The 25,297-nt window shown below is 35.8% G+C and overlaps 1 protein-coding gene across 1 annotated transcript; it reads right to left on the bottom strand.

Annotated features, from left to right (window-relative positions):
• Window positions 1-1,793: 1,793 nt before the first annotated feature.
• On the bottom strand, window positions 1,794-24,866 carry LOC135202913 (uncharacterized). Its single transcript, XM_064232366.1, has 10 exons — window positions 24,719-24,866; window positions 18,262-18,436; window positions 15,170-15,320; window positions 14,414-14,508; window positions 12,191-12,304; window positions 6,850-6,996; window positions 5,761-5,993; window positions 5,382-5,573; window positions 3,910-4,072; window positions 1,794-3,026 (listed from the first exon to the last, which is right to left on the bottom strand). The coding sequence occupies exons 1-10, from the start codon at window positions 24,724-24,726 to the stop codon at window positions 2,946-2,948; spliced, it is 1,359 nt and encodes a 452-aa protein (XP_064088436.1). The 5' UTR covers window positions 24,727-24,866; the 3' UTR covers window positions 1,794-2,945.
• Window positions 24,867-25,297: the final 431 nt, after the last annotated feature.

The following is a 25,297-nucleotide window of genomic DNA, read 5'->3' as shown; positions in this document are numbered from 1 at the left end:
ATTATTGACCTCAGTTCCTCTTCAGTGGGTTTCTTTTCTTTCTTGTAATAAATATATATTTTTTACTGCATCTATTCTCTTTGTTTCTTTCTTGCTACTACTTCTATTTGTGTGCACTTAGTTTGAAATGTATTCATTGGTTACTTTTCCTTTTTAACTTCAGGACTTATTCACTTTGGTTTTATACCATCTAAGCCAGATGCTTTCCTCTCTAATTTTAGAATTTCTTTACTTTTTACGTACTTTGTTCTTTCAATAGAGCAGAATATAGCATTTAGGCCAAAGGTCATGCACTGGGACCTATGATGTCATTCAGCAAGGCAACGGAAATAGACACCAAGGTTTGAAAGCAGGTATAAAAGGAGGAAAACCTCAGGGTTGCACTATGAAACAATTGTTAGAGAGGGTGGAAAATCAAATGAAGAGAACATGAACAGAGGTAAGTAAAAGGAATCAAAGAGCTTGCAGCTAGGGACCAAAGGGATGCTGCAGACACTTTAATAATGCCTACAGTGCACCATGTGAGCTGTATTGACAGCATGCTGCCTACCTACAAGGCTTATTTTGTTGGTACATTCATGTTTTCATCATAAATCTGAATTTGTTTTATCCACATTTTTTCATGTTATCCCATAACTTCCACTAGAAATTCTTACTACTTCTACTCAAACTTAGTCCTCTTCTCTTCCTTGTCATTTTGCTCATTCATATCCATTCGTTCTACTATTGCTTTTTCTCTTTACCCAATTTGTGTTCTGTGTTTTGCAGTGAATTGTTCATCCGCTGATAATTTTAGTGTTGACATGATATTCAGTATATAGAAATACAATAAAAACATTAATAATTATAATTAAAATAAATTATTAAAAGATATTTAGAACAATAAATCAACATTGCTGCAACTAAATATCAAAAACATTCCAGTATATCAACCCCAATTTTTTTATAATTTTTTCTTCAGTACCTGAAATGTACATTGCCTTCTCGCTTCGACAGACTTAGGAAAGTCCACAAAGATGTGGTTATCACAAAGATCACAAATTGGACAACTCACCTTGCTTGTTTGTATGGTGTTTTTACGTTGCGCGGAACCACTGGTTATTCAGCAACGGGACCAACAGCTTTACGTGACTTCCGAACCACGTCGAGAGTGAACTTCTATCACCAGAAATAGACATCTCTAACCCCTCGGTGGAATGGCCGAGAATCAAACTCACGGCCACCGAGGTGACAGGCAAAGACCATAACAACCATGCCACTGAGGCGCTGACAACTCGCCTTGCAATAGAAACTTGTGAACCAGATATGTATGACCTATCTTTCATTTACAGAGCCTTGTCTTCTATCCATCCCTGAATTCTCTGTATAGAGTGCTAAGAGTCTAAATACATATTAAATTATTGCCATCAGTTTCATCTGCGAGTTTGAGGATAGCTGTTCAATTCAGCAGTAAAGACCGAAATATTGTCAAATGGTGTCACTACATGGGATTCCTTATTTCATACAACTGCAGAACCCCAACTCCTTTGTAGTCTTTGACCTACCCAAGTAGACCTTAATGGAATCTTTATGACTTGTCATGAACTAAAAACTTGGATTTAATACACTCCTTACATGGATTTTTCACACTTGCTGACTTTGGACAGATTTTCGTTGCTTGAATTATCCATGCTAAAATGTCTGGATATTCTGTTTTCATAATCACTTGTCATTGCAAGAATCTCCTCTCCAAATAATTGGAATAAACTATAATTCTTTCAGTACAACCTCTGGAATGTCAATAAAATATCAAAATAAGAACTGGTTTATTTACATCAAACTTCTTATAAAAGTAATATGTAGTGTAAAAATAAGCCTTGTTATTGTTGTTTTAGATTAAGCTGACCTTGTGCCAGCACAGGCTCCGGCTCATAGAGCAGCCCTTAATCAAATAAGCCTTATAATTTATTAAGTTCAATTTCCTACAAAAGTTTCATTACAGAAAAATTGTTACAGTACTCACTCCTTACATGATAAAATACTTAAATCAAATGGACTTCTGAGGGGAATAACATCAATCCTTGTGAAAACAGTTGATTAACGTGTCAAAGCTGTGCTAAAAATGTTCATTACATATGTAAAATTTTGAAAAAAATTAATAGGAATCCAGACTCCATCAAGTCTAACTCTCTGGAGTTGAGGAAAATCTAGGAAATGAAGGCTGGAGTGAAAAGCAAAAGGATACAACAGACTTTCAGAAGGTTATGGAAATCAAGAACAGGGAATTCCATAAAACTGAGGTACAAGAAACCTCTTAAAACTGACTAGCACAGGAATTACCTCTACTAAGACAGTGACAAAAGCAAACTTACTAAACATTAGCTAGTTACTTGTGAGAGATGGGACTGTCTTAGCTCTCATGAGCAACAATGCAGCGGCAAAGAAGCAAGAGAAGTCAGAAGCATTGCAGCTAGATCAAAGATATACTGCAAAGGTCTTTATTACCCCCTACAAAGTAAGGGATTCAAACTCAGCCTCTGAAAGAGTGAACATGAGATATCAACAGCTCAAGGCATTACCAGAAAATTATCCATGGAGACTCCTCAGCCTGTACACCAAATATGATATTCTACTGACCTGAAACTTTTGTGAGATCTTGCTTTTTAATCTTATGAAGACAGACAATCAAGAATATTCTGAAAAAATATACATACATTTTTCCTATACGTACAGAAAATGTGTAAAAAACATTAAAAATATTGGTGGTAATATGATCCACATATGTATGTTAAAGAAAGCCTGTAAAATCTAAAGATCTAGAATGCTTACATAATGGTACTGCAGCACAGTTTGCATCTTTGTATAGACAGTACCATAAAATGTGCACTCAAAAATATATTTGAAAAGCATCATAAACAGTATCTTTTTGGATGCAAACTCACATATTTTCATTCTATTACCCTTTTTCAGTCTTCAGACTCTTTCTTATACACCTCTTCTGCAACAACAGTAACACTTTCCTGAATTTCACAGTTATGCTGCTCTATCTGCAAAAAAGAAAATATTACATTAAAAGGGGATTTTTTAACACAAAAACAATTTTTCCAACAAATCCATTATATACTTCACCCATTTAATTTGTCATAAAATGCTCAATGAGTAACAAGCTAACATGGATGATCCATCAGTCCTCTGGCTCTGGCCGAGTGGTTTGTAATCGTTGTAGGAACAATCAGATTTTAAGAAAAATAATTTAGGAAAACATTTCTGTTTTTGTAACCATAAACTTCCCTAATCATATATGTACTATAAAAATTGTTGCAGCTACTCCAGCCACTGCTTCAGATACCTTAAAAAAGTGGTATGTCATCTATATATCATTTTTAAATGCCAAATTGGGTGATATTTTCCTTCCATTACAATGACTACTCACCTCCCCAAACAACTATCTTCCCACCTACAAGAAGAGGCTATTCATAACAATTATAGGAATGAGGCACCATAAGAATCAGTAGAAACACAGGATATCTGTCCCCACAACATCTGACTGAGGCTCTATCTATCCTCCAACTCCAGCTTTTGCTAGTAACTTAAAAAAGAAAAAAAAAATACTCTCCCTTCTACTTCCACCAACAGATGTCTGACCCATGCACAATGCCACCCAAGGTGCTGAATTCCATCCCAAAGCTTATCATGCATACAAAAGCATCTATTCCTGTTTTATTAGTGTCTTATGACTGCTTTTGGTGAATGTCATCTAAACTTTCTCTAAAATGATCATCTATTTACTAGCAACACAAATACGTACCTATAATGATTCAATAGAAACTAAACCTATCAGCCACGAAAAGATAAACTTACATTCAAGAATGTTTAGCACTGACTTGCGGAAAAAATAAAAAAAATCAATCAACAAAAGAAAACACATACTGCTGCCAGAATTTTCTGGTAATTTTTAGCCACAAATAAGTCAAACTGGTGGATCTGGTCCTTTAACATCTGAGATTCATGGATGATTTTCATACGTTCCTTCTGTAAGTCTCGGGATACAATTTCGTCTTCTGTCTGATTGCGCATTATTTCAAGCAGTGTCCTGTTGAGTACAAAACAAATATTTTACATAAATATATTTCTCTTAAAACATCTTTTCTAAAAAAATTGACATTTTCATAAAAAGTTATATATATACGTATATATATATACAGTATATATATATATATATAATATATATATATATATATATATATATATATATATATATATATATATATATATATATATATATATATATATATATATATATATACACATACACAGTGGGGGCCCCGTATTTGCGTTCTCCAGATTCACGAACTCTCACATTCACGGATTTCTCTCGGGAACGTTTTTTTCCCGCATTATTCGCTGAAAAATCGCACATTCGCTGTATTTTTCTATGAGAAATATCCACAAATTCCTGGTTTTTTTATCAATTTCATCATAAAATGCACTTTTTGTGATAAAACTGTTAAAAAACCAAGTATGAACATTTTTAGTGGTTTTTCTTGAGTTTTAAGAAACAAAATAGGCTGTTTTTAGCATTTTTATAAGGGTTCCAAATATTCGCGATTCTAACTATTCAAGGGGGGGTCTGGTACGCATTCCCCACAATACGGGGGGACCACTGTGTATGTGTGTGTATATATATATATATATATATATATATATATATATATATATATATATTTACCAAGTAATTACATCAGCTAATAGTTCTACTTAACACAGCAGCTTTCAAGCCACAAAAATATCAAAAGGGTGATGGAAGAACAAGGAACTGCAGAAAGTAAAATGAAAAAATACTGTATCTGTAAAAATTCCTTACAGCAAACCTCCAACAGGCAGTGAGGACCCTTAGCCAACTGGAATAGCAAAATTGGTGGATGTTGCATTAAGTAGGAGCATATCAAAAGTATAGATTAAAAAGGCCAAGAAACAGTAACGAATTACAGTGATCTTGAAAAAACGAGAGGGAAGTTCAATGAGCTACTAAAGAGATTAAGAAACACCTAAAGTGACACTGATAATAACTGGAGGCTTGGGATCTGTGAGCAAATGTCTAAAGTTCCTATAACTATCATTTCTCTTTTGTAAAACAAAAATAGATGTGTCAGGAATTTTCCAAACAATGAAACTTGGCTGTATTATGAACAATCGGTGTGGTGAAACAAACTGATTTTTATTTAAAATATTACCAATCTAGATAAGATCTCGGATTTCTTTTATTCACTAAGATCAACAGCTTCCTGGCACACTGATGACAATAACTACAAATCCAACAATCAGCCTCCTACGGTGTCAAAGTACATCTGAACCTAAAAATCCCATTTATTACATATTGATTAAACTATTATTATGCTTACTCTTTCTGTTGGTTAATCTCCCCCTGAAGGACTTCCTTTTTAAGTTTCCATGCAATCTGCATTTGTGATATTTTCTCCTGCCGGGATGTTAGGATTCCTTTGATATGCTGGATCTTCAACTCCTGCTCCTCAGTTTCTTCAAGACAAGACCTCATAGCTCGTTCACTCTTGGCAATGGCTGCCTTACATTCCCTGGCAAGCACAGCAAAATAAAGAGATACGTTCATTAAATATTGCACTGTGTAAGTTATTCATATCTAAAATTCAAGAATGCTCTTGAACCAAGGAACCTGCTTCTTATGCAAAAAAAAATGTTTTTATATTACAAAATTTTTTTCCATAAAACTGTTAAAATGAAGTAAGTACAACATATACATACTTTGTGTTAGATATTTCTTGCTGTATATCTTTTAAAACTGGCATCAATTCATTACTGATCAAATCCAATGCAGATTTGTTTACTTCTAAAGCTTTTTTCAAAGAGACGAGACTCTCACTCCGTACAGCATTATCATTCCTGTACGACGCGAGACGATTTTCCCTTTCCTCAATCTCTTGGCGCTCACTGGCTTGTATTACCTGACTGGCTAGGATCTCTAATCTCTCCTTTTTCTGTGTACAATAAAATATTAGATGAATTCTTATAACTTAAACAAAACAGAACAATATTGTCAACATAATGATAAGATAGAAGTAATGGCCCAAAACAAGTGCAGCGACAAACAAGGTAAGAGTTCCATCGATTGAGAGATGTCTAACCCACCCTCCAACACCACGCTTCTCATAGCTAATGATTCATCTACGTATTAGAGGATAAATTTTGATGAAAGTTCTTATACCGTAAAATTAATAATTTTAATAGAGTGATTAAGAAAAGTCAGAGTTTTATTTAAGAATCCTTTCAAATCTGTTCCCATGAGTATCCTGCTCCATTTGTGTAACTTGAAAAGCCCCAACAGCATCTATTAATCCAGAATGAAGATGATTTGCGTAATCTTAAACTTCTCATTATTTCGTTTAGGTACAGTACTTAATGTACCTATGTCATCCCTATCTACGTTAAAAGAAAACAGTAAGGCTTTAATACTATATGAAAGAAAATGTGTATGCCTGATAAGATACAGTAACAATTGTAGGAGTGTTTGCATGTAGCTGTAAGCCATATGTATACATATTTGTAAGGGTACAGTAATATTGTAAGATGACTGAAATGATATTAAAAACTACATATTCAAATTCTCAATTATACTGAAATCAGCATCCTAGCATTTAAACTTTATAGTAACCCAAGAAATGCATTGCTAATTCATTAAACAGTTAAGTGAAAACTGAGTCTTAATGCAACACACAATTTGACAAGACCCCAGAATCTAAAAGGGTCAATGTGTAATCAAAACTATTCTAAATTTGCATTATTTCTACAGATGAACATTACAGATGAATGAAATGTGTGCGCTAATAATCTTACCTCCAAAATCTCCAATTCAGCAGCTTTGATGTTAGACACATACGAGGCAACTTCTAAATTTATCTGGTCAAACTTACTTTTGATCTCCACTTTGGCTGTCTGAAGTTCATGTATTTCACCTCTGACCTCTGCAATACGTTTCAATGTCTGAAATAGAAAAAAGTAAGTAGCATTCACAATAAACTGAAAAAAGTAAGTAGTACGTGTATTGACAATAAACTACCTACTAAAACCACAAATACTCAAATACTGGAGCCTTAAAAGTTCAAGCAGAAATGCAATGCATTACTACCCTGAAGCAAGCAAGTCTCCTTGTATTTTATAATTTACTGTAGTACTGACAGTTTTACATTTACCAATTTATCTTTTCTTTTCCAATAACTGATCTCTTTTTCTGTTTCCCATAACCTTCTGTTATTTCTTTCAAAAGAACACCATATTCTTTGGAAGCTTCAATTTCAAATCAATGACCTGCATGGGCTTGTTCCACATGAATAGGGTTATAATTAATATAAATAATATAATAATAATCATAATAATAATAATAATAATAATAATAAATAATAATAATAATAATAATAATAATAATAATAATAATCTCTGGGACTATGGTATCAGAACGGATAGGGTGATACGTGCAAATAGACCAGACGTGACGTTGACTGACAAAGTCAAGAAGAAAGTATCACTCATTGATGTCGCAATACCATGGGACACCAGAGTTTTGTTGAGAGAAAGAGAGTTGGGAAAAAATTGATAAGTATCAAGATCTGAAAATAGAAATAAGAAGGATATGGGATATGCCAGTGGAAATCGTACCATAATCATAGGAGCACTAGGCACGATCCCAAGATCCCTGAAAAGGAATCTAGAAAACTAGAGGCTGAAGTAGCTCCAGGTCTCATGCAGAAGAGTGTTATCCTAGAAACGGCACACATAGTAAGAAAAGTGATGGACTTCCTAAGGAGGCAGGATGCAACCCGGAACCCCACACTATAAATACCACCCAGTCGAATTGGAGGACTGTGATAGAGCAAAAAAAAAAAAAAAAAAAAAAAAAAAAAAAAAAAAAAAAAAAAAAAAAAAAAAAAAAAAAATATAATAATAATAATAATAATAATAATAATAATAATTATGGTAGGAGACTCTCTTTCAAACAGGTCTTGATGAAGGTTATTGCTGTTTCAGCAGCGTTAATCTTGTAGATTACAATGAATAGAAAAATATGAAAAATACAGAAGAACCTCTACAAGATTAATGCTGCTGAATTAGCAATAATAATAATAATAATAATAATAATAATAATAATAATAATAATAATAATAATAATAATAATGTGGAGCTGACTTATGGAAACATCAAGAACAAGATGCATACAGCATTTTTAAATTTCTGAGTTATATCTTTCATTATGATCATGTAATCCTCCTGCGGCCCAACTTTTTTCGAGTTTCCCACCTTTTGGGAAACTTTCCATATAAACCATCACCTTACTTTTTAATGTAATCTTGCTTGCAGACAGACAGACAGACACACACACACTAACCAAACATATGGCCATGTCAGAGGTTTGAAGGACAAAAAGACTGAACAGGCAGTCATGAGGAAGAGTGAAAAGCAGAATAAATGGAAAGTATCAGTGAAATGTTGATAGATATAACTGAGTGATACAGGGTCAGTGCAACAAAAATCTGACACACATGGTATACTGTAAGCGGTACAATGATTGTGTTATCTCTTTCTTCTCTAGCTGCATTACTCTCGTTTATTTATCACATGTTCCCCATCAGCTATCAAATAGAGTAACAGTGAAGGTGTTGGGTTTTAGTATGAAAAAACAAATAGTACAAATTAACTTTCTGTATACAAAGTTGAACTTATGAACAAAATGAACTTACAAACAGCGGTTTGGAATTTAACTTGTTTGTAAGTAGAGGGGCATCTGTAGTTCCTAACCTAAACTAATCGGTACAGTTTTACTGCTTAAAAATATGTTACACTTGAATATTTTGTAAATATCTTATAGCTAACTGCAATTCCACAAAGTTCCTAATCTAAACTAACCTGAATCATTTTACCGCCTTTAACCCTCTTACGCCGATTGGACGTATTAAACGTCGAGATAAATTATCTCCCGGGTGCCGATTGGACGTATAAATGTCGACAAAAAATTTTTTTTTTTAAATTTGCGGAAAAATACTTATAGGCCTACCAGGCAAAAACTTTTGAATCACGCGCCTTGGGGGATGCTGGGAGCTCACGGATCAAGGCCTTGTTTTGTTTACAATCGTTACGCAGGCGCGCAAGCGCGAATTTCTTTCTTATCGCGCTAAAAAGTATCAGTGACACATCTCAGAAATTATTTCGTCACTTTGACATAATTTTTGTACCATTTTAAATTAGCCGTTACATGGAGTATTATATATGAAAATGTGCGCAATTTCATGTAGAATACAAAACAAATACTCATGATTGTAGCTTTTATCAGTTTTGAAATATTTTCATATAAATAACGATAAGTGCCAAAATTTCAACCTTCGGTCAACTTTGACTCTACCGAAATGGTTGAAAAACGCAATTGTAAGCTAAAACACTTATATTCTAGTAATATTCAATCATTTAACTTCCTTTTGCAACAAATTGGACGTCTCTAGCACAATATTTCGATTTATGGTGAATTTACGAAAAAAAAGTTTTCCTTACGTCAGCGCGGTAACTCTTCCGATAAATTTTTTCGTGCGATTGTCGTAATGTTTGCACCATTTTAAATTTGCCGTTACATAAAGTTTTATATATGGAAATGTGTGCAATTTCATGCACAATACAACTCAAAACAACCCATGGTTGTAGCTTTGATCAGTTTTGAAATATTTTCATATAAATAACGATAAGTGCCAAAATTTCAACCTTCGGTCAACTTTGACTCTACCGAAATGGTAAAAAAAATGCAATTGTAAGCCAAAACTCTTATATTCTAGTAATATTCAATCATTTACCTTTATTTTGCAACAAATTGGAAGTATCTAGCACAATATTTCGATTTATGGTGAATTTATTAAAAAAAAAAAAAAAAAAAAAAAAAAAAAAAAAAAAAAACTTTCCTTACGTCCACGCGGTAACTTCTGAAAAAAAAATTAAATTTTTTCGTGCGATTGTCGTAATGTTTGCACCATTTTAAATTAGCTGTTACATAAAGTTTTATATATGAACATGTGCATAATTTCATGTAGAATACAACAATAAATAATTGAAGGTTGTAGCTTTTCTCATTTTTGAAATATTTGCATATAAATCACGATAAATAGAAAAAAAACCACGTTCGGTCAACTTTGACTCTACCAAAAGTCGTAAAATGCAATTGTAAGTTAAAACTCTTACAGTCTAGTAATATTCAGTCATTTATCTTCATTTTGAAACAAATTCAAAGTCTCTAGCACAATATTTAGATTTATGGTGAATTTAAAAAAAAAACTTTCCTTCCCTCCGCGCACGGATTCTCCGCCGCAAATCTCCGAAATGCGTACGTCGCATTCTCGTTATATTTGCTCAGTTTCATATTAGACGTTTCATAGAGTTTTATATATGAAAATGTGCACAATTTTATGTAGAATACAACAAAAAATAATTGAAGGTTGTAGCTTTTCTCATTTTTGAATTATTTGCATATAAAAAAAAAATTTATAAAAAAAAATTAGACATTCGGTCAAGTTTAACTTGTCCGAAATGGTCGAAAACTGCAATTGTAAGCTAAAACTCTTACAGTATAGTAATATTCAATCATTTATCTTCATTTTGAAACAAATTGAAAGTCTCGAGAACAATACAGGTACTATCCGACTTACAACCTACTCGACATACGACCACTCGTACTTACAACCTTACTTCAGACAGTTGACCATTGAGTTACTTGGCACTGCACCATCTCATGAGAACTCTCATCACTCAGGCAGCATCAGTTTGAGTTACCCTGCCCTATCTGCAGCATCATTTGGTATTAACTGTACTGTAGACTGAATTGCAAACCAATTTACGTAAGAATCAACTTCTGACATGCATGCAAGAACCTAACCCCATTGTAACTCAATGCCTGATTGTACGTAATATATACTATTACATAAATGATTAAAATGTATTAGTAGAAGTACATTATGGTAAAAAGATTGAAATAATGATTGTACATTACATTACAGTACTAAGCAGGCACTTTTATATAGCAAAGGTTTGATAGTATACCCTACCCAGTATGTTGGCCACTTTCTAAGGTTCGACTTACATCCATTCTGACTTACAACCAGTGGGTCGGAACCAAACTTGGTTGCAAGTAGGATAGTACCTGTATTTAGATTTATGGTGAATTTTTGAAAAAAAAACATTTTTTATGTCCGCGAGTTACAAATTCATGCATAATTTTGTGATAATATTTTCTGTGTGTTGCTTTGATCATCTTACAATGTGTTATATACAAAAATGATCGCAATTTAGTGTACAATACAATGAAAAAAAATTAACTCGTTAGCTTTAACTGTTTTGCTCACAGCGCAATTTGAATACAATTATATATAAAATTTTGTTTTCGCGCTATCATATATTGCATTATTTATATATGATAATATTTTTTTTTTTATTTCTGATGGTTGCATACTAAACTTCAGGCAATGACAAAAAAAGGAGCCAAAAATGAACTCTTAACTTTAAAAACTAAGCGCGCTGTGATTTCAAAAAATATTTTTTCCGCTTCGGCGCTCACTCCGAGAACCCCTCGGCATACGGGAGACGATTTTTATTATACCCCTTCGGCGTAAGAGGGTTAATATACTGTATATACTTACTTTAATTAACAAAGCCAAAATACTTCAAAATGGTGGATTTTGTTCAACAATAGAGGCAATTGACGGAATGACAAAACCACATAGCCACAGAATACAACTATGACGTTAACCAGTGGTAATTCACACAGAAATAAAGTAGTAAAATAAATGAAGAGGCTATCAGTAAATACGTACAAGCATTTGCATGCATAATGCAATTCAAGAGTTCTTATATGGTTCCTAAAATGACCAGATACCGAGAGCAAGATACTCAGCCAGCCAGATCTGACACGATAAAGGGACCCTCCCTTATCCAAGTAAATTTCCATCTCTGTACCTTACAATAAACTAATGTGCATTGTGAAAAAATAAATCTTCTCTCTTTAAGATAAGTTATCTCAAATTCATCTCACTTCTGGGCAACCTCAGGGAGACATTTCAAAGGTTGACAACAAGATACATTTACATTAACTGATGATGAGACAAGAAGAAATGAAATACTAAGGGACAAAACATTAAGACTAGTGTCTTACCTGCTCTTCACGAATCCGAATAGACTCATTTTCATGCTTAAGTTGGCTAAGTTTCTCTTCTTTTCTTGAAATATCTTTCATCATCTCACATTTAGCATCATATTTAATTCTTGCCTGTAAATGATAACAGATTAAAGCTGTTGTTAAGCTCAGAATCATCATATACTCTAACAAATTAACCCCAAAAGCTTGAGTGTCGTATAAATACAGTCACATATAGCTTAGTGATTTATGGCGCTTACGGCGCAGAGTTTCTGTTAATGGCACTGATAACTGGTTAATGGTACGGTGGACCCCCTGTATTTGCGTTCTCCGGATTCGCAGACTCACACATTCGCGGATTTCTCTCGGGAATGTTTCCCCGCATTATTTAAGTTAGATTCGCATATTCGCGGTATTTTTCTATGAGAAATATCCACAAATTCCTGGTTTTTTTATCAATTTCATCATAAAATGAACTTTTTGTGATAAAACTATTAAAAAAAACCAGGTATAAAAATTGTTAGTGGGTTTTTCTTGAGTTTTAACTAACAAAATATAGGCTGTTTTCAGCATTTTTATAGGGGTTCCAACTATTCGCAGGTTCTAACTATTCACGGGGGGTCTGGTAAGCATCCCCCGCGAATACGGGGGGACCACTGTACCTCTGTTAGGCATGTTATGGTGCCATAACTCTATCATCAGCACTTACAGCGTCAATAACCGAAACTCTGCCCGTTATGGCGCCATAAATCGTCAATTTTATGGCGCTAGACAACTGCCCTAAAAGCGGATCACCATAAACCGAGTCCAACAATAACAGGGGACTGCCTGTTATATATAGTACACAGAATTAATTCTTATCTGGGAAAAAAACCCATTATCATTACAGATACACCACATTTGACCACCAGGATTCACAGGGGATGGGGACCACAACTCCCTGCAAATACAGGCAGTCCCTGGGTTACGACGGGTTTGGCTTACGCCGTTCCGAGATTAAGACGCTTTTCAATATATTCAACAAATATTATTTCCAGGGTTACGACGCCTACAACGCTGATCTGGCAGATGAAATATGACACCAAAAATGCAAAATAAACAATATTTGAAGGTCTTTTTGATGAAAAATACAATAAGAATGCAGTTTACATAATTTTCAATGCACCCAAAGGATTAAAAGTAAGGTTTTCTTAGGATTTTTGACAATGTTCCGGCTTACGACGCGTCTCAAGAACGGAACCCCCGTCGTAATCCGGGGACTGCCCTTACACAGTACACAAGAGAATATTCTATCACTGTTGACAGCACTTATAATTTGGTATTTTTTTTCAATGCATTTTCAAATTTTGAATTCCCAAGATGAATGCTGTATGAGAGAAAATGGGGGGGGGACTAGATTAGTTTTCCAACGTAGTTGTAAGCCATACATTTTAAAGGGTAATGTTGTAAGATGACTTTGAAATGATACTAAAAGTGTCTTAGGATGATAGTGTAAGGTATATTTGGTGTAGGATGATAGTTTAAGGTATATTTGGTGTAGGATGATAGTTTAAGGTATATTTGGTTTTGAACTATTAAAATAGGCAGCTACGAGCATTTTTAGAGGGGGTACCAACTATTGCGTGTTGTTGTGGTCCTTATTCCCCACAAATATCAGGGGTCGACTGTTTATAGATATGTACTATATATTACTGAAGATACAGTATATAGGATGGTACAAGACTTCTTAAATTCATAGCCATTCAAAAGATTCTTACAATTGTGCTGGATGTTTATCATCTATCAGTCTAGATGACGATTTTTTACTTTTTGCAAGTAAAAGTACTATGTATACTTTAGTCATCTGGACCACATACATACAGGTATTGTTATATCCTCACTAAGCAGAAGTGGTGCAAGCAAAATAACTGAAAATGACAAAGCAATAATTCTCACTGAAGTATCATAAATTTTGTTCAATGGAATAGCCACACACAGTAGTGAAACTGAAAACAATGACATTCACACACACTAATACATAGTGGATAAACCCAAAATAGTACTAAATTATCTAACAAACCCAAATCCACTGGCTGCATGAATATGAAAATATTGTCATCAAGATTAATGATAGACTGATAATCTTGCATGGGTAGTCTTACTTACAATTTACAGTGGTTGCCTCACAAGTCTACATAGAGCAATTGGCTTAACCCAACAAAAATGGCTGAAAAAAAACAGTAATAAAACTGCTGCACGTACCTTTTCCTCAATTGCGGTAAGACTAGCTTGATTATCCATTGCAGTTCTATAAAAGTCAATAAGGAGAGAGAAAAACTTTCTGGTTCTCTTTGGATCTGTAAAAAAAAATAAAAAAAAAAAAAAATCACAAATTAAGTTACTTTACTTTGTTCCCTGTAATCACATATTAAAGTCTTAAGTTAATCCCATATCAGTGTTATTATACTGGCAATACGTTGACAGTCCATTAACTGATATACATACAGTTCCAATTTTTTGTCGTTCATACACTTACAATGCAGTTAGAAACAAGAGTATGTATACAACTGCAATACTATGCAGCAAAGAAATCTTCAGATGAAATCTCACTCTAAAAAGGATCCATTATTCTCATTACACTAATCAAGGCAAACAATAATAACAGTTACATTGAAACTTAAAAAATATTTAAAAAATTCAAAATGACGTAAATATTAGTTATTTTACCTCAAGTACATGAGTGCATTACTCATTAGAAGACCTCTCGTCTTGCTAATGTTTAACTGACAAGGAAAATAAAAAGCAATATAAACGTCCCATCATATTGGTCTTTGTATTACCAGAAAAGTGAATGGAGGTTGGAGAGGGTGGGTGGTGGTGGTGTTGAAGAATTGTGGGAGGAAAATAGGCATTCTTATAAGTTGCTTACATACCAAGAGTAATATATGTCTGTTGGAACCATTCATTCACTCAACAATAAACATGCACACCTCACTAAAACTAATAATTTTCACTCACTTGGATCAAATAAATCTCCTTGATAAAAGTCAATATCCTTCTTGATACGTTTAAGGAAGTGATTAATGACCTTTGCCAGTATCATTATCCTTGCTGCAGAGGCATATGCCTGTGGATGCTGTCGGACACTATCACAAACATCAAATGGAAGCTGTAGAAAAAAAAAAAAATCATATAACACTGACAGAATAAAAATATAAAGTACATTATGATAATGATTTGTCATTTAAAATTATGATCAATTAATCCTTAAGAAAAAATGAAGCAACAAAAATGGATTCCAAAGTATGCTAAAATATTTTGTGAAAAGAGCAAAATTTAGTTGCTCAATACATCCTATTGTGGTCAGCACTCCAAGATGAACACTGTATCAAGAAGAAAAAGAAGAAGAAAAATGGCATTAAATCTTCAACAAATCTTTCCTCTCCCATTTGTAGGTATCTTTACAGAATATCTTAAAGATTTACAATCCTCCTCCATCACAGAATATTCACTTAAAAGTTGAGGCCAATCAGACCTCTTGCAAGTGATTGGAGAGGTTATCAAGAGATAAAAAGAGGTAATAAGTTTGGAAAGCTTTACGAACAGTCAAAAGACAGCCCTGCAGCATTATGCAACATGGGAACATGATCAGTTGTTGCATTCTTGGAAATATCTGATCTTACATGTATCAAGCTTGAATAGTTATCCCTGAATACATTAATGGAATTTTAAGAGCAACCATAAGTTCCATTGAGTTGAGCTCATTTTTACAATTTCTTCCCGATGAGCCGTACACCAGGATTAAACAGCAAGTCAATGTCAATAGTAAAACTTGAGTCACTGGATGGTGAAGTAACGCACGTTTCATCCTTACTGGAGTGTGGATAAGGTTTGTAACCAAGAGCACTACAGGAGAAACATCACTGTCAGGTACAAAGCATTTTATGTATTATCTGATGCAGGTTTAACAGTCATAAGAATTACTTGACTAAGTCTCACTTGAGGGTGGTAAACCTGAAGAAATTCATAGTCGCACTACACCAATCCAACTCTTCAGTAAGTAATGAGCAACTTGAAGAAGCTTGACTACTCTCCTTTTTTCTCACTTCACCACAAATGGCATTATCAACAACCCTCTTAGCTGGAGACAAGTTTCTAATACTATCAAAGCGAGCAAATTCTCCGTCACATCACCCAAAAAAAGATTCGGTGGATAATACAATAGCCTCTCCAGGGAACCAGTTACCACTAAGGCTGCCATTGTCATCAACAGGCCATAGACTCCCTTGAAAACTGGAGCGACGAGAAAAGTAAATACTCCTAGGGGGTGGCAGAAACTGGCCCTTTAGCTTTTGCCCATGTGGGAAGGTCACCCTTTGACTAAAAGGAGAGAAGGTATCATCATCCTGGCCTAGGGAAAGATCAAATTCCTCATATAAATTCTCCATAAAGTGCACATGGCTTGCCTCATCTGCTTGCAGACTAGACTTAAATAGGAAAGAGTTCAGCTTCCAAGCTTTTCTGCTTCCTAGGACGAGGCTTTACAGAGTAACAAGTCAGGCAATCTCAAAGATATACACTGCACGTCAAAATAATTGTCGCGTTTCAAAACGCGACAGTTTATTTGCCGCGAATAAGGCGACCCCCATATCTATGGGGAAAAAATCGGCTGGGAGAAACTGACTAATTGGCAACACAACTGAGTCATTTGTCTCACTCACAGCGTGGGAAAAAGTAACCAAAAGTTATCGGTCAGTGTTCTTAAGTGATTTATGAACAGTAGACATCGATCGTGACCTGCCTGATTTTTTGGATCACGCTTCCAGAATTTTCTTGTGAAAGTGTGTGTGTACGCTAGTGTACTATGTCTACAGGGTATACCTCATTTGAAAATCGTGTACGAGTTGTGCAGTTACACAGTGAAGGTTATAAAACTGGCGAAATTAGTAAGAAAATTGGTGTAAACCAGCGAACTGTGCAGCGCATTTTGAAAAAATACAGCGACAATGGAGACCAGGAAGTACCTCGTGCTTCTACAAGTTCTGGGAGGCCACGTATCATTAGTAACAGGGGTTTAAGAGTGCTGGGCAGGGATATTGAAGTTAATCCGACCCTTACTGCCAGAGAACTTAAGGTTGCAAATCCAGATATAGTGGCAGGAGCTTCTGTTAGGACCATACAGCGGCGCTTGAGCAAGGACTTGAAATATTCAAAAGTGAAGGCGCGTAAGAAGCCGCTGATAACCACTAAACAAAAGAAGACTCGACTAAATTTTGCACGTTCTTACAAAGACTGGGCTCTGGCAAAATGGCGTCAAGTGCTATGGAGTGACGAAGCAAGTTTTTTTGTTTCGGACAATAAGGGAAAGTGTGTGTGGCGAAAGTCGACATCAGACCCGCTGGACCCCAAGTACCTTGCCACGTGTGTGAAATTCCCTTCTTATGTAATGGTATGGGGTGTTGTTTTGGTTATGGTGGTAAAGGTAATTTAGTAATATTACCTCGTAACAATACTGTTAATAAGGACTCGTATTACACACTGTTGAACGAGAATTTGGAGGAATCTTTTGAGCTCAGTAAAACAAGTATTTTTCAGCAGGACGGAGCGCCTTCGCATACTGCGAAACAAAATATTAATTGGTTCAAGGACTGTGGAATTGATTTTATACAAGACTGGCCAGGTAATTCCCCAGATATTTCGCCTATTGAAAATCTTTGGGCGATTATGAAAAGAAAATTACAGGACGTTGACACGACAACAACTGAAAAGTTAGAGACAGAGTTGAAACGTATCTGGGACAACCTTGACGAGAAGCTCCTGAAAAAACTTGCAAATTCCGTCCCCAATAGGCTTAAAGAAGTTCGGAAACGTCGGGAAATGCCTATTAAATATTAGGCTAGGAGTTGGTGAGTGTTAACCTATTTTTTTTTTTTTTTATTACTTACCATTGATTTTTAAGTAATATTTTCTTTTCCGCAACATGTTTTTTTCTTACGATATCGCTACCACGACAGTTTTTTTGACGGGTACTGTACTATATCCAATAAAGACCCACTGAAAATCATGTATTACAGAATATGTACAGTATGTACTTGACTAGACAACATTACCTGATTAATTTGTTCCAGTGAAACATCAAAATCTACTAAGAAACTGCAGTACATCTTTTGGACAAACTCAGGTTTAAGCTGCCGCAAATCTTGTGTGGTGACTCGCATTTCGAAGGTTTTTGACAGGAAACCTGCAATTTCTTCATCCGGCATACAGTCTATATACATTGCTGACCTATATAAGAAAGATAATAAAAATATAAATACTTAATTCAAGATCTATTTTTAAATATATATACTTACCTCTCCATTAGAGTCAACCCCCTGTATTGGCAGGGGAAAGGGACCATAACCACCTGCAAATAGCTAAAATCCATGAATACTTGACACCCCCAACTACAAAAACTTATATGTAACTGCCTATTGGTCCCCTTGTGGGGGATGGGAAAAGTAGATGGTTAGAAGACAGATATTCATAGAAAACCACTTTTTAGTTTGTTCATCTACGGCTGGTGCAGAAGTTAAAGCTACATAATGGAGAGGTAAGGTTCCTTTGAAAAAATAATTTTCAAATATCACAGCCACAGGACAGTAAATCAAATACACTTCCCTACTTGAACACAAAGTAGTACTGTACTATTGTTCTTATGCTCATAGCAAAAGGTCTAGTTGATGAAATTTAGATGTAAGTATCTGTCAAGTATTAATATTTTTCATGAAAAATAAGTTATAAAAGGAAAACTTATGATCTATTATTTTCATTTTGTAAAGGTTGGGAGAGAAGCCCTTGTGTTTGAGTTAGGGCTGATGAGTCAGAGATCCTTGATGTTTGAGTAAAGGCTAATAGGACAGACACCCTTTGTTTGAGTAAAGGCTGATGGGGTAGAAAACATGAAAAAACATGCAGCATAAAAGGAATAGGAGAAGTTCTACAGTACAATAACTGAAAATAAGAAGACTCGGGAACAATGAAATCTTGCAGAAATGAGTAAAAATAATTAATGTGAGGAAAAGTTCCTCAGCTTGAAGAAAAAAACCGGAAAGAAACTCACTACAGTAAGTGAATATTCAACAGCTTTGATGCAGTGTATATGGGAAGTGGTGGCCTGGAAAGGGTCCCACAATGGAACAAAGGTTGAAAGTCTGCAACTCTCTAGATAGCAATAGTACTGTATTATGGAGAGAGGGAGCATTACATAGACAAAGGCACCTCAAAGACCTTATATTGTGACCAAGAAGAAAACTTGAAAAAGAAATATACAAGTGCTTCATTCACTTTAATAAACTTGTACAGGATAACTGAACCAATAATGGCTAGTATCAGTGGGATCAACATCCTTGCATTTCACTCGTTTTATGTTTTACCCCACCTATAAACCACCAACGTCAGAAATGTTCAAAGCACTGTCCACCACTATAAAACCAACTGACACTCACAACCTTACCACGCCATATTGGATTAAAAAAACTACCTTGAACATATATTTTACGAAGACTTCACAGGCTTATTTTACTTCGTATAGCAGTTTCAAACATCTCATTTTGTTGACGAAACTTCAATCTTTTGAATGGAATGCTTAAATATTGAATTGGGTTGTTGTTTCACCAATTAAATATAGTGAAAAAGTGGCTCATTTTCCCAATCAAATGGCCGCACAGCAATGTTTTACCCTATAAATATTAATTTTCAATTTCCAGTGGAAGATATGCTATAAACAAAATTTTAAATATTTTTCTTAATTAGGGTAAAATACCAAATGGCTGGCTTCTACCATAGAGTGAGCTCCTTACTGAAAAAGTACTTTAACACGTCCTGTAACCGAGGATAGACATTAGTCAAGAGCCAGTGTCTGTTGAAGCAATACCTCAAGACCTCTACTTTTCTCTCAGAGTAAGTGTTTTCTCCCAAGTCACAAATTAATGCCATAATTTGATTTTTGGGAAGGTGGTCGCACTATGGTAGAGGTGGCCATTCAGTATTTTACCCTACTAGGTAAGTGCATTTGCATATCTTCCTTTTTCCATAATTTTTTCTGTTTGATTGGCCAACCATAAAGTATTCCAGGTCTAGGGGTGAACTTAATAAATATTTAGCCTGTCATGTAAGGGTTGACATAGGGTAGTAAAACTGAAGACTACTACCACAGCCTGGTTCCCAGCAGTCAGTGACCATAAAATTTACGAACTGGATATTGGTACAGCAGCCGTACCCCAATCGCGGTAGATATTGGTACGGCAGTGAATTGCGCATGCGTGAACCCTTGATTACCGCCTCATGCTTATCAGTGACAGCAAGAAAAATGGCGATGGAACAGCATGAACCACGGAATAATACATTAGTTTTCGTCAAAAAACAGATGTTTTCAGGCTTTAATGAGCTGAAAAAAGCCAGACATCTATGAAGACTCAAAGTTTCAAAAATTGTATATACTACGTAGGTCACGAACGATCGAATCGGCCCTGAAAAGAACTCCGAAGAGGAGATTCAAAGAGAATTATATATAAATATATATACACTACCATCGTACCTTTGGTGACTTTATCGACCCTTTATTCTGCCCGACACTGGCAGTTGCAAAGTGCAGACTTTATACACTACAATATTATTCACTTCAATGGTATTGCAGCTGTCGGAGAAGACAATAGAATATATCAGCTAGTGAAATGGCAAAATAAAAAATTTCAGCACTATTCCATTAAAATTGGGATAGTTTTGTTTTTTGTAGCACAAAAGAGGGACAAAATTCATAAAAGCAAAACAAAGAGGGGGGGGGGGACATTTTGCTAATTAAAAAAAACAAAAAAGGGGGACAGATGTTTCAAAAAGCTGGACTGTCCCGCCTAAAAGCTGAACTCTGGTCACATAATAGGGTAAAAAACCGCATGGTACAGGGGTGGACCATGTACGATCAATGTGTACAACCCCCAAAAAAGTACATTATAACGCGTCCTGACATCGGAGATGGGCATCAGACGCGACTTCTTGTTGGTGAGAAACGGAGCTAAAGACCTCAACTCCGGTGGTATCAGGACGCTTATAATGTACTTTTCTTGGGGTTGTACACATTGATCGTACATGGTCCACCCCTGTACCATGCGGTTTTTTACCCTATACAGAATGATTAGCAAACTGGTAAACGGATACAGCTAGGGTACCTACAGCAAGTCAAGAGCGCAATACGGCACCACTGACAGAATCTGCCGTACCACCATCACACTATGTTATTTGTACGGCAGGAAGTCTGACATTGGCACATACGCAATTCACTGCTGTACCAATATCTACCGTGATCAGGATACGGCTGCCGTACCAATATCCTGAGCTTAAAATTTAGTAGTAGGGTAGAATATCACGACAGGCCAACCCTCATCACGGTGGACGGGTCTTATTCACTCGATATTTAATTGGTGAAACATGAATACAATTGCAACTCTAAGCATACCATTTAAAAGACTGAAGTTTCGTCAACATATTGTGATATATGAAAGCCCCATACGAACTAAAATAAGCATGTGAGCTCTTCGTAAAATATGTTTTCAAGGCAGTTTTGAAATCCAATATGGCGGCTACGTTTTGCATGGACGGTTCTCATCAGTGATGGCCACCATCTTTCCCCAGCCTTCCCAGCACTCATTTGAACAATGTTAGCGTATGTATGTAACTTTTATTGATCTTACTCAAGATTGCAGTTGTAATCAGCACAATAAAACAACATTTTGTTGCCTATATTAGTGAAGTATATTCCCCGGGGTTATGGTTTTGAAACTGAATTCATTCTTCCTACCTTGTAATCGGCGGTTTTTAATCCTTACTGCCATCACAACTGAAACTCCACAGTGCTTATTTGATTGTTATTATACACATTTTGGTCTCAGTTCACTCCACATTGCACTTTAAACCCGTTGCTGTTCCTGGTTTCTAAGCGCGCGCGCCATAAACACAATTACGAACAGGAGACGACGACAGACGACGAAACTGCAAAGTTTTATTCCCTAAACTGTTTACTTTACTCGTTATTTAGTTTAAATTTACTTTATTTAAAAATTTTGATTTAATTCATGTATATTATCCCTTTTTTTGCAACCAAATTACCCCGAAAAATTACAGATATTTCTAAGTAGATAAAATCAAATGTTTCTAACGTTTTCGTACATCTGGCTGCCGAAAACCATAGAGGAACGAATACGGAAAAGTGCAGAGGAACGACTAGTTTTTTTTTTTTTTTTTTGCTTTTTTGTTTTTGCTAGCACTTTTTCATTGATTTCAGTCTTTATTAGTATTTTGAATTTCTTTAATAATCGTATGCCAGAAATAAATGTAACCTTTAATGTTTGCATGCTTTAATGTTTGCATGCTAAGAATGGCAAAATAATCGTTGCCCACATTAGTGGAGGCTTCACACATCGCCGTTCCATTATTATAAACTGTTTCCATGAATTCTAGTTGTCATAGTAATGCAATAATGATAAATTGCTTTAATATTTATGTATATATACTTCCAATACATAGCCTAATTTCACCAATTTCACGTTTTGTGTGTAGTCTTATACCCAGTTTGGAGGGTCAACACATACCGAATGGCAACAGAGAGAGAGAGAGAGAGAGAGGAGAGAGAGAGAGAGAGAGAGAGAGAGAGAGAAAGGAAGGCGGAGGAACGAAGAAGAAAAGGGATGGCGGTGGAAGGGGGGGGGGGGGGGGGGGGGGGGGGGGGGGGGGGGTGGAAGGGGGGGGGGGGGGGGGGGGGGGGGGGGGGGGGGGGGGAGAGGGTAGGTGGAGCTTTATACACGTGTTCGTGATCCCATTTCTGCATAATGGAGTTTTTGTCTCTTGGTACAAGGACAAGTGTCGTTATTCTTTACGATTAGTGATTCACGATACCCTTATAAATTACGGCACTGGGTGTAATGCACTATAGCAAAATCTCGTTCTGTTAAGAGTGTTCGTTACAGAAATAGGTATTGCCCAAAAACGTGCTTGCACTGTCTCTGAAACCCATAGTAGACATGCTGCTTAGTTTGTCAATCAAGTTTTTATAACCAAGTATTTTTTACAAGCTAGCTATTGAATAAATTTGTATTTTTCTCAGTCAAAACATATGCCCCTCAATGCTAACTTTCCTCTTTTAAACGACTTTCTGGTCATTGCAAATTCGGCCCCATAATTTCTTATGGTGCGAAAACAGACAGAGGCCCAGGGACCGAAAACGATTGCGTCACACTACGGCGATAATCCAGCAGTAAAACATCTTCATATATCCAAAAAGTAAATAATAAAGATATATATGCGCATTACGATTATAACAATTACATGTATAGCTGATAACAATCTGCATGAATAACTGGTAAACTGTTCTGCAATGACAGTTGAGTATAGCAATTATTTACAATAGGTACGAAAGTCAAGATGTCGTGACGTCATAATACAGAACTTAAAAGAACGTTCTAATTCAGAAAAATAATTACTTAAATTTGAGTCAGAGTCGAGTTACTTTTTCAATAACGAATATTTTCAAATTAATCATCATAAATATGTAAAATATTGATGTTTTACTACTTATTTAAAAATTAGCTAAGAGCACGCTTCTCGTCATCTTCTACCAAAACAGCTGTTTACTCCTGGCTTGTTGTTGGTGAGAAATCGTGTTTCGATTGTTGTGATAAAAGTGCTCCAGCGTCTGTGGGTACAAGTGGTGTGCGGATTTATCACAGGAAATGGAAAGTTTGTTGACACATGCGACTCCGTAAACATCGAGATGGCGTCAATCTTCGAAACATTTTTAGTTGTAAGTAAAAAAAAAAATTTCTAAAGCGTTTTGGTGAGATTTCCACTGCCGTGGGCGCCATTTTTCAGTACCCTCTGTTTAATCTTAAAATTTGGCCTTAATTTCTAACTTTGGAGAAAATACTTACTTCGAAAGGAGAGTAGAGGTCTTTAGCTCCGTTTCTCACCAACAACAAGTCGCGACTGATGCCCATCTCGGGTGTCAGGACGCGTTATAATGTACTTTTTCAGAGGGTGGCAAGCGTTGAATGTAGGTGGCCTGGTGATCTACCCTACCTATAGTACCATCTTTTCCTTGTTTTAAAGTTTAAGCCTTTAGAGTTAAGGACGCCTAAGCCTATCTGCAGTATCTTTTTATTATGTTTTCGTTCCTCACCCCGGTGCTGGTCGCTGCTGAACCAAAGGGGGAGCGGTAGTAACCTTCTGTTTCAATGACCCCACCTTGCCGCACGGAGCTAGGTAGCTACTCAAGGACTACCTATTATGTGTTCCTATGTCAGCTAAACGCTAATACACTCTTAAACTTTGCCAGGGCGAATAATTGTTATCATTGGGCCAGTTACCTACGTAACTTACCACCCTTGACACGCAACAACCAAGCTGGGCGAGTAGGTAGCCTAGTCGCTACGGCCTACCAACAATTCGGCTACTAATCTAATTGCAGAGATCGGCTACTTTGGTTTCTGCTTTTAATAATAACTCTCACAAGCCTCGTCCTATTTACTTTATACTCACTTCGCCATTTCAAACAGTAACGAAGATTAATTTGAAACTTTGCTATCAGCTGACGAATTACGCTAGAGGAGATCGGAGACCAAGTTTGAATTTCGAGTTGTTGACATTGGTCTTCTTCTTCTACCCTTATGAGATAGGAGTTCAGGGTAAGCGATCTTGGCGCATTAAGTAATATGATGATTATGATCCCATCAACAATACCGTCGCAAATCAACACTTCATGAACATAACGTTATGATCAAAGTGTTAAGAATTGATATTCCATTTACATATGTGTTCCATGACTGGGAATGCAATACAAGAAACGCGAGTAGGAGAGCAGGTCGAGCAATCTTAGCGCGCAGTTTCTAAAGTTTTTTTCCACTCCCATCATTTACGCATTGTGTTATTTTTCAACCTGCAAGGACTTTATGTATGTCATAGTTTTTCTTCCAGTGTAAAGACTTGCCAGATACTTAAACTAAATGTAACTGGCTTGTGTATTGGAGATATAACGCATTTGAACCTAACTTGTATGTCAATCACAATTTCGTTGTTTTTGTTTTGTGTTACTAAGACTAGAAAATAGTGCCAGTTTTC

This window comes from Macrobrachium nipponense, chromosome 33, assembly GCF_015104395.2.
Source record: "Macrobrachium nipponense isolate FS-2020 chromosome 33, ASM1510439v2, whole genome shotgun sequence".
Taxonomy (NCBI): Eukaryota; Metazoa; Arthropoda; class Malacostraca; order Decapoda; family Palaemonidae; genus Macrobrachium; species Macrobrachium nipponense.
This window is presented reverse-complemented; position numbering and strand designations above follow the sequence as displayed.

Bases quoted from the DNA above. Each gene is read 5' to 3' on its own strand.
- LOC135202913 (XM_064232366.1), bottom strand. The intron at 12,305-14,413 runs GTACGTGCAGCA...TATCATTTACAG, and splicing joins TTACCGCAATTGAGGAAAAG to GCAAGAATTAAATATGATGC. The intron at 3,027-3,909 runs GTATGTGTTTTC...TCTTTTTTGCAG, and splicing joins ACCAGAAAATTCTGGCAGCA to ATAGAGCAGCATAACTGTGA.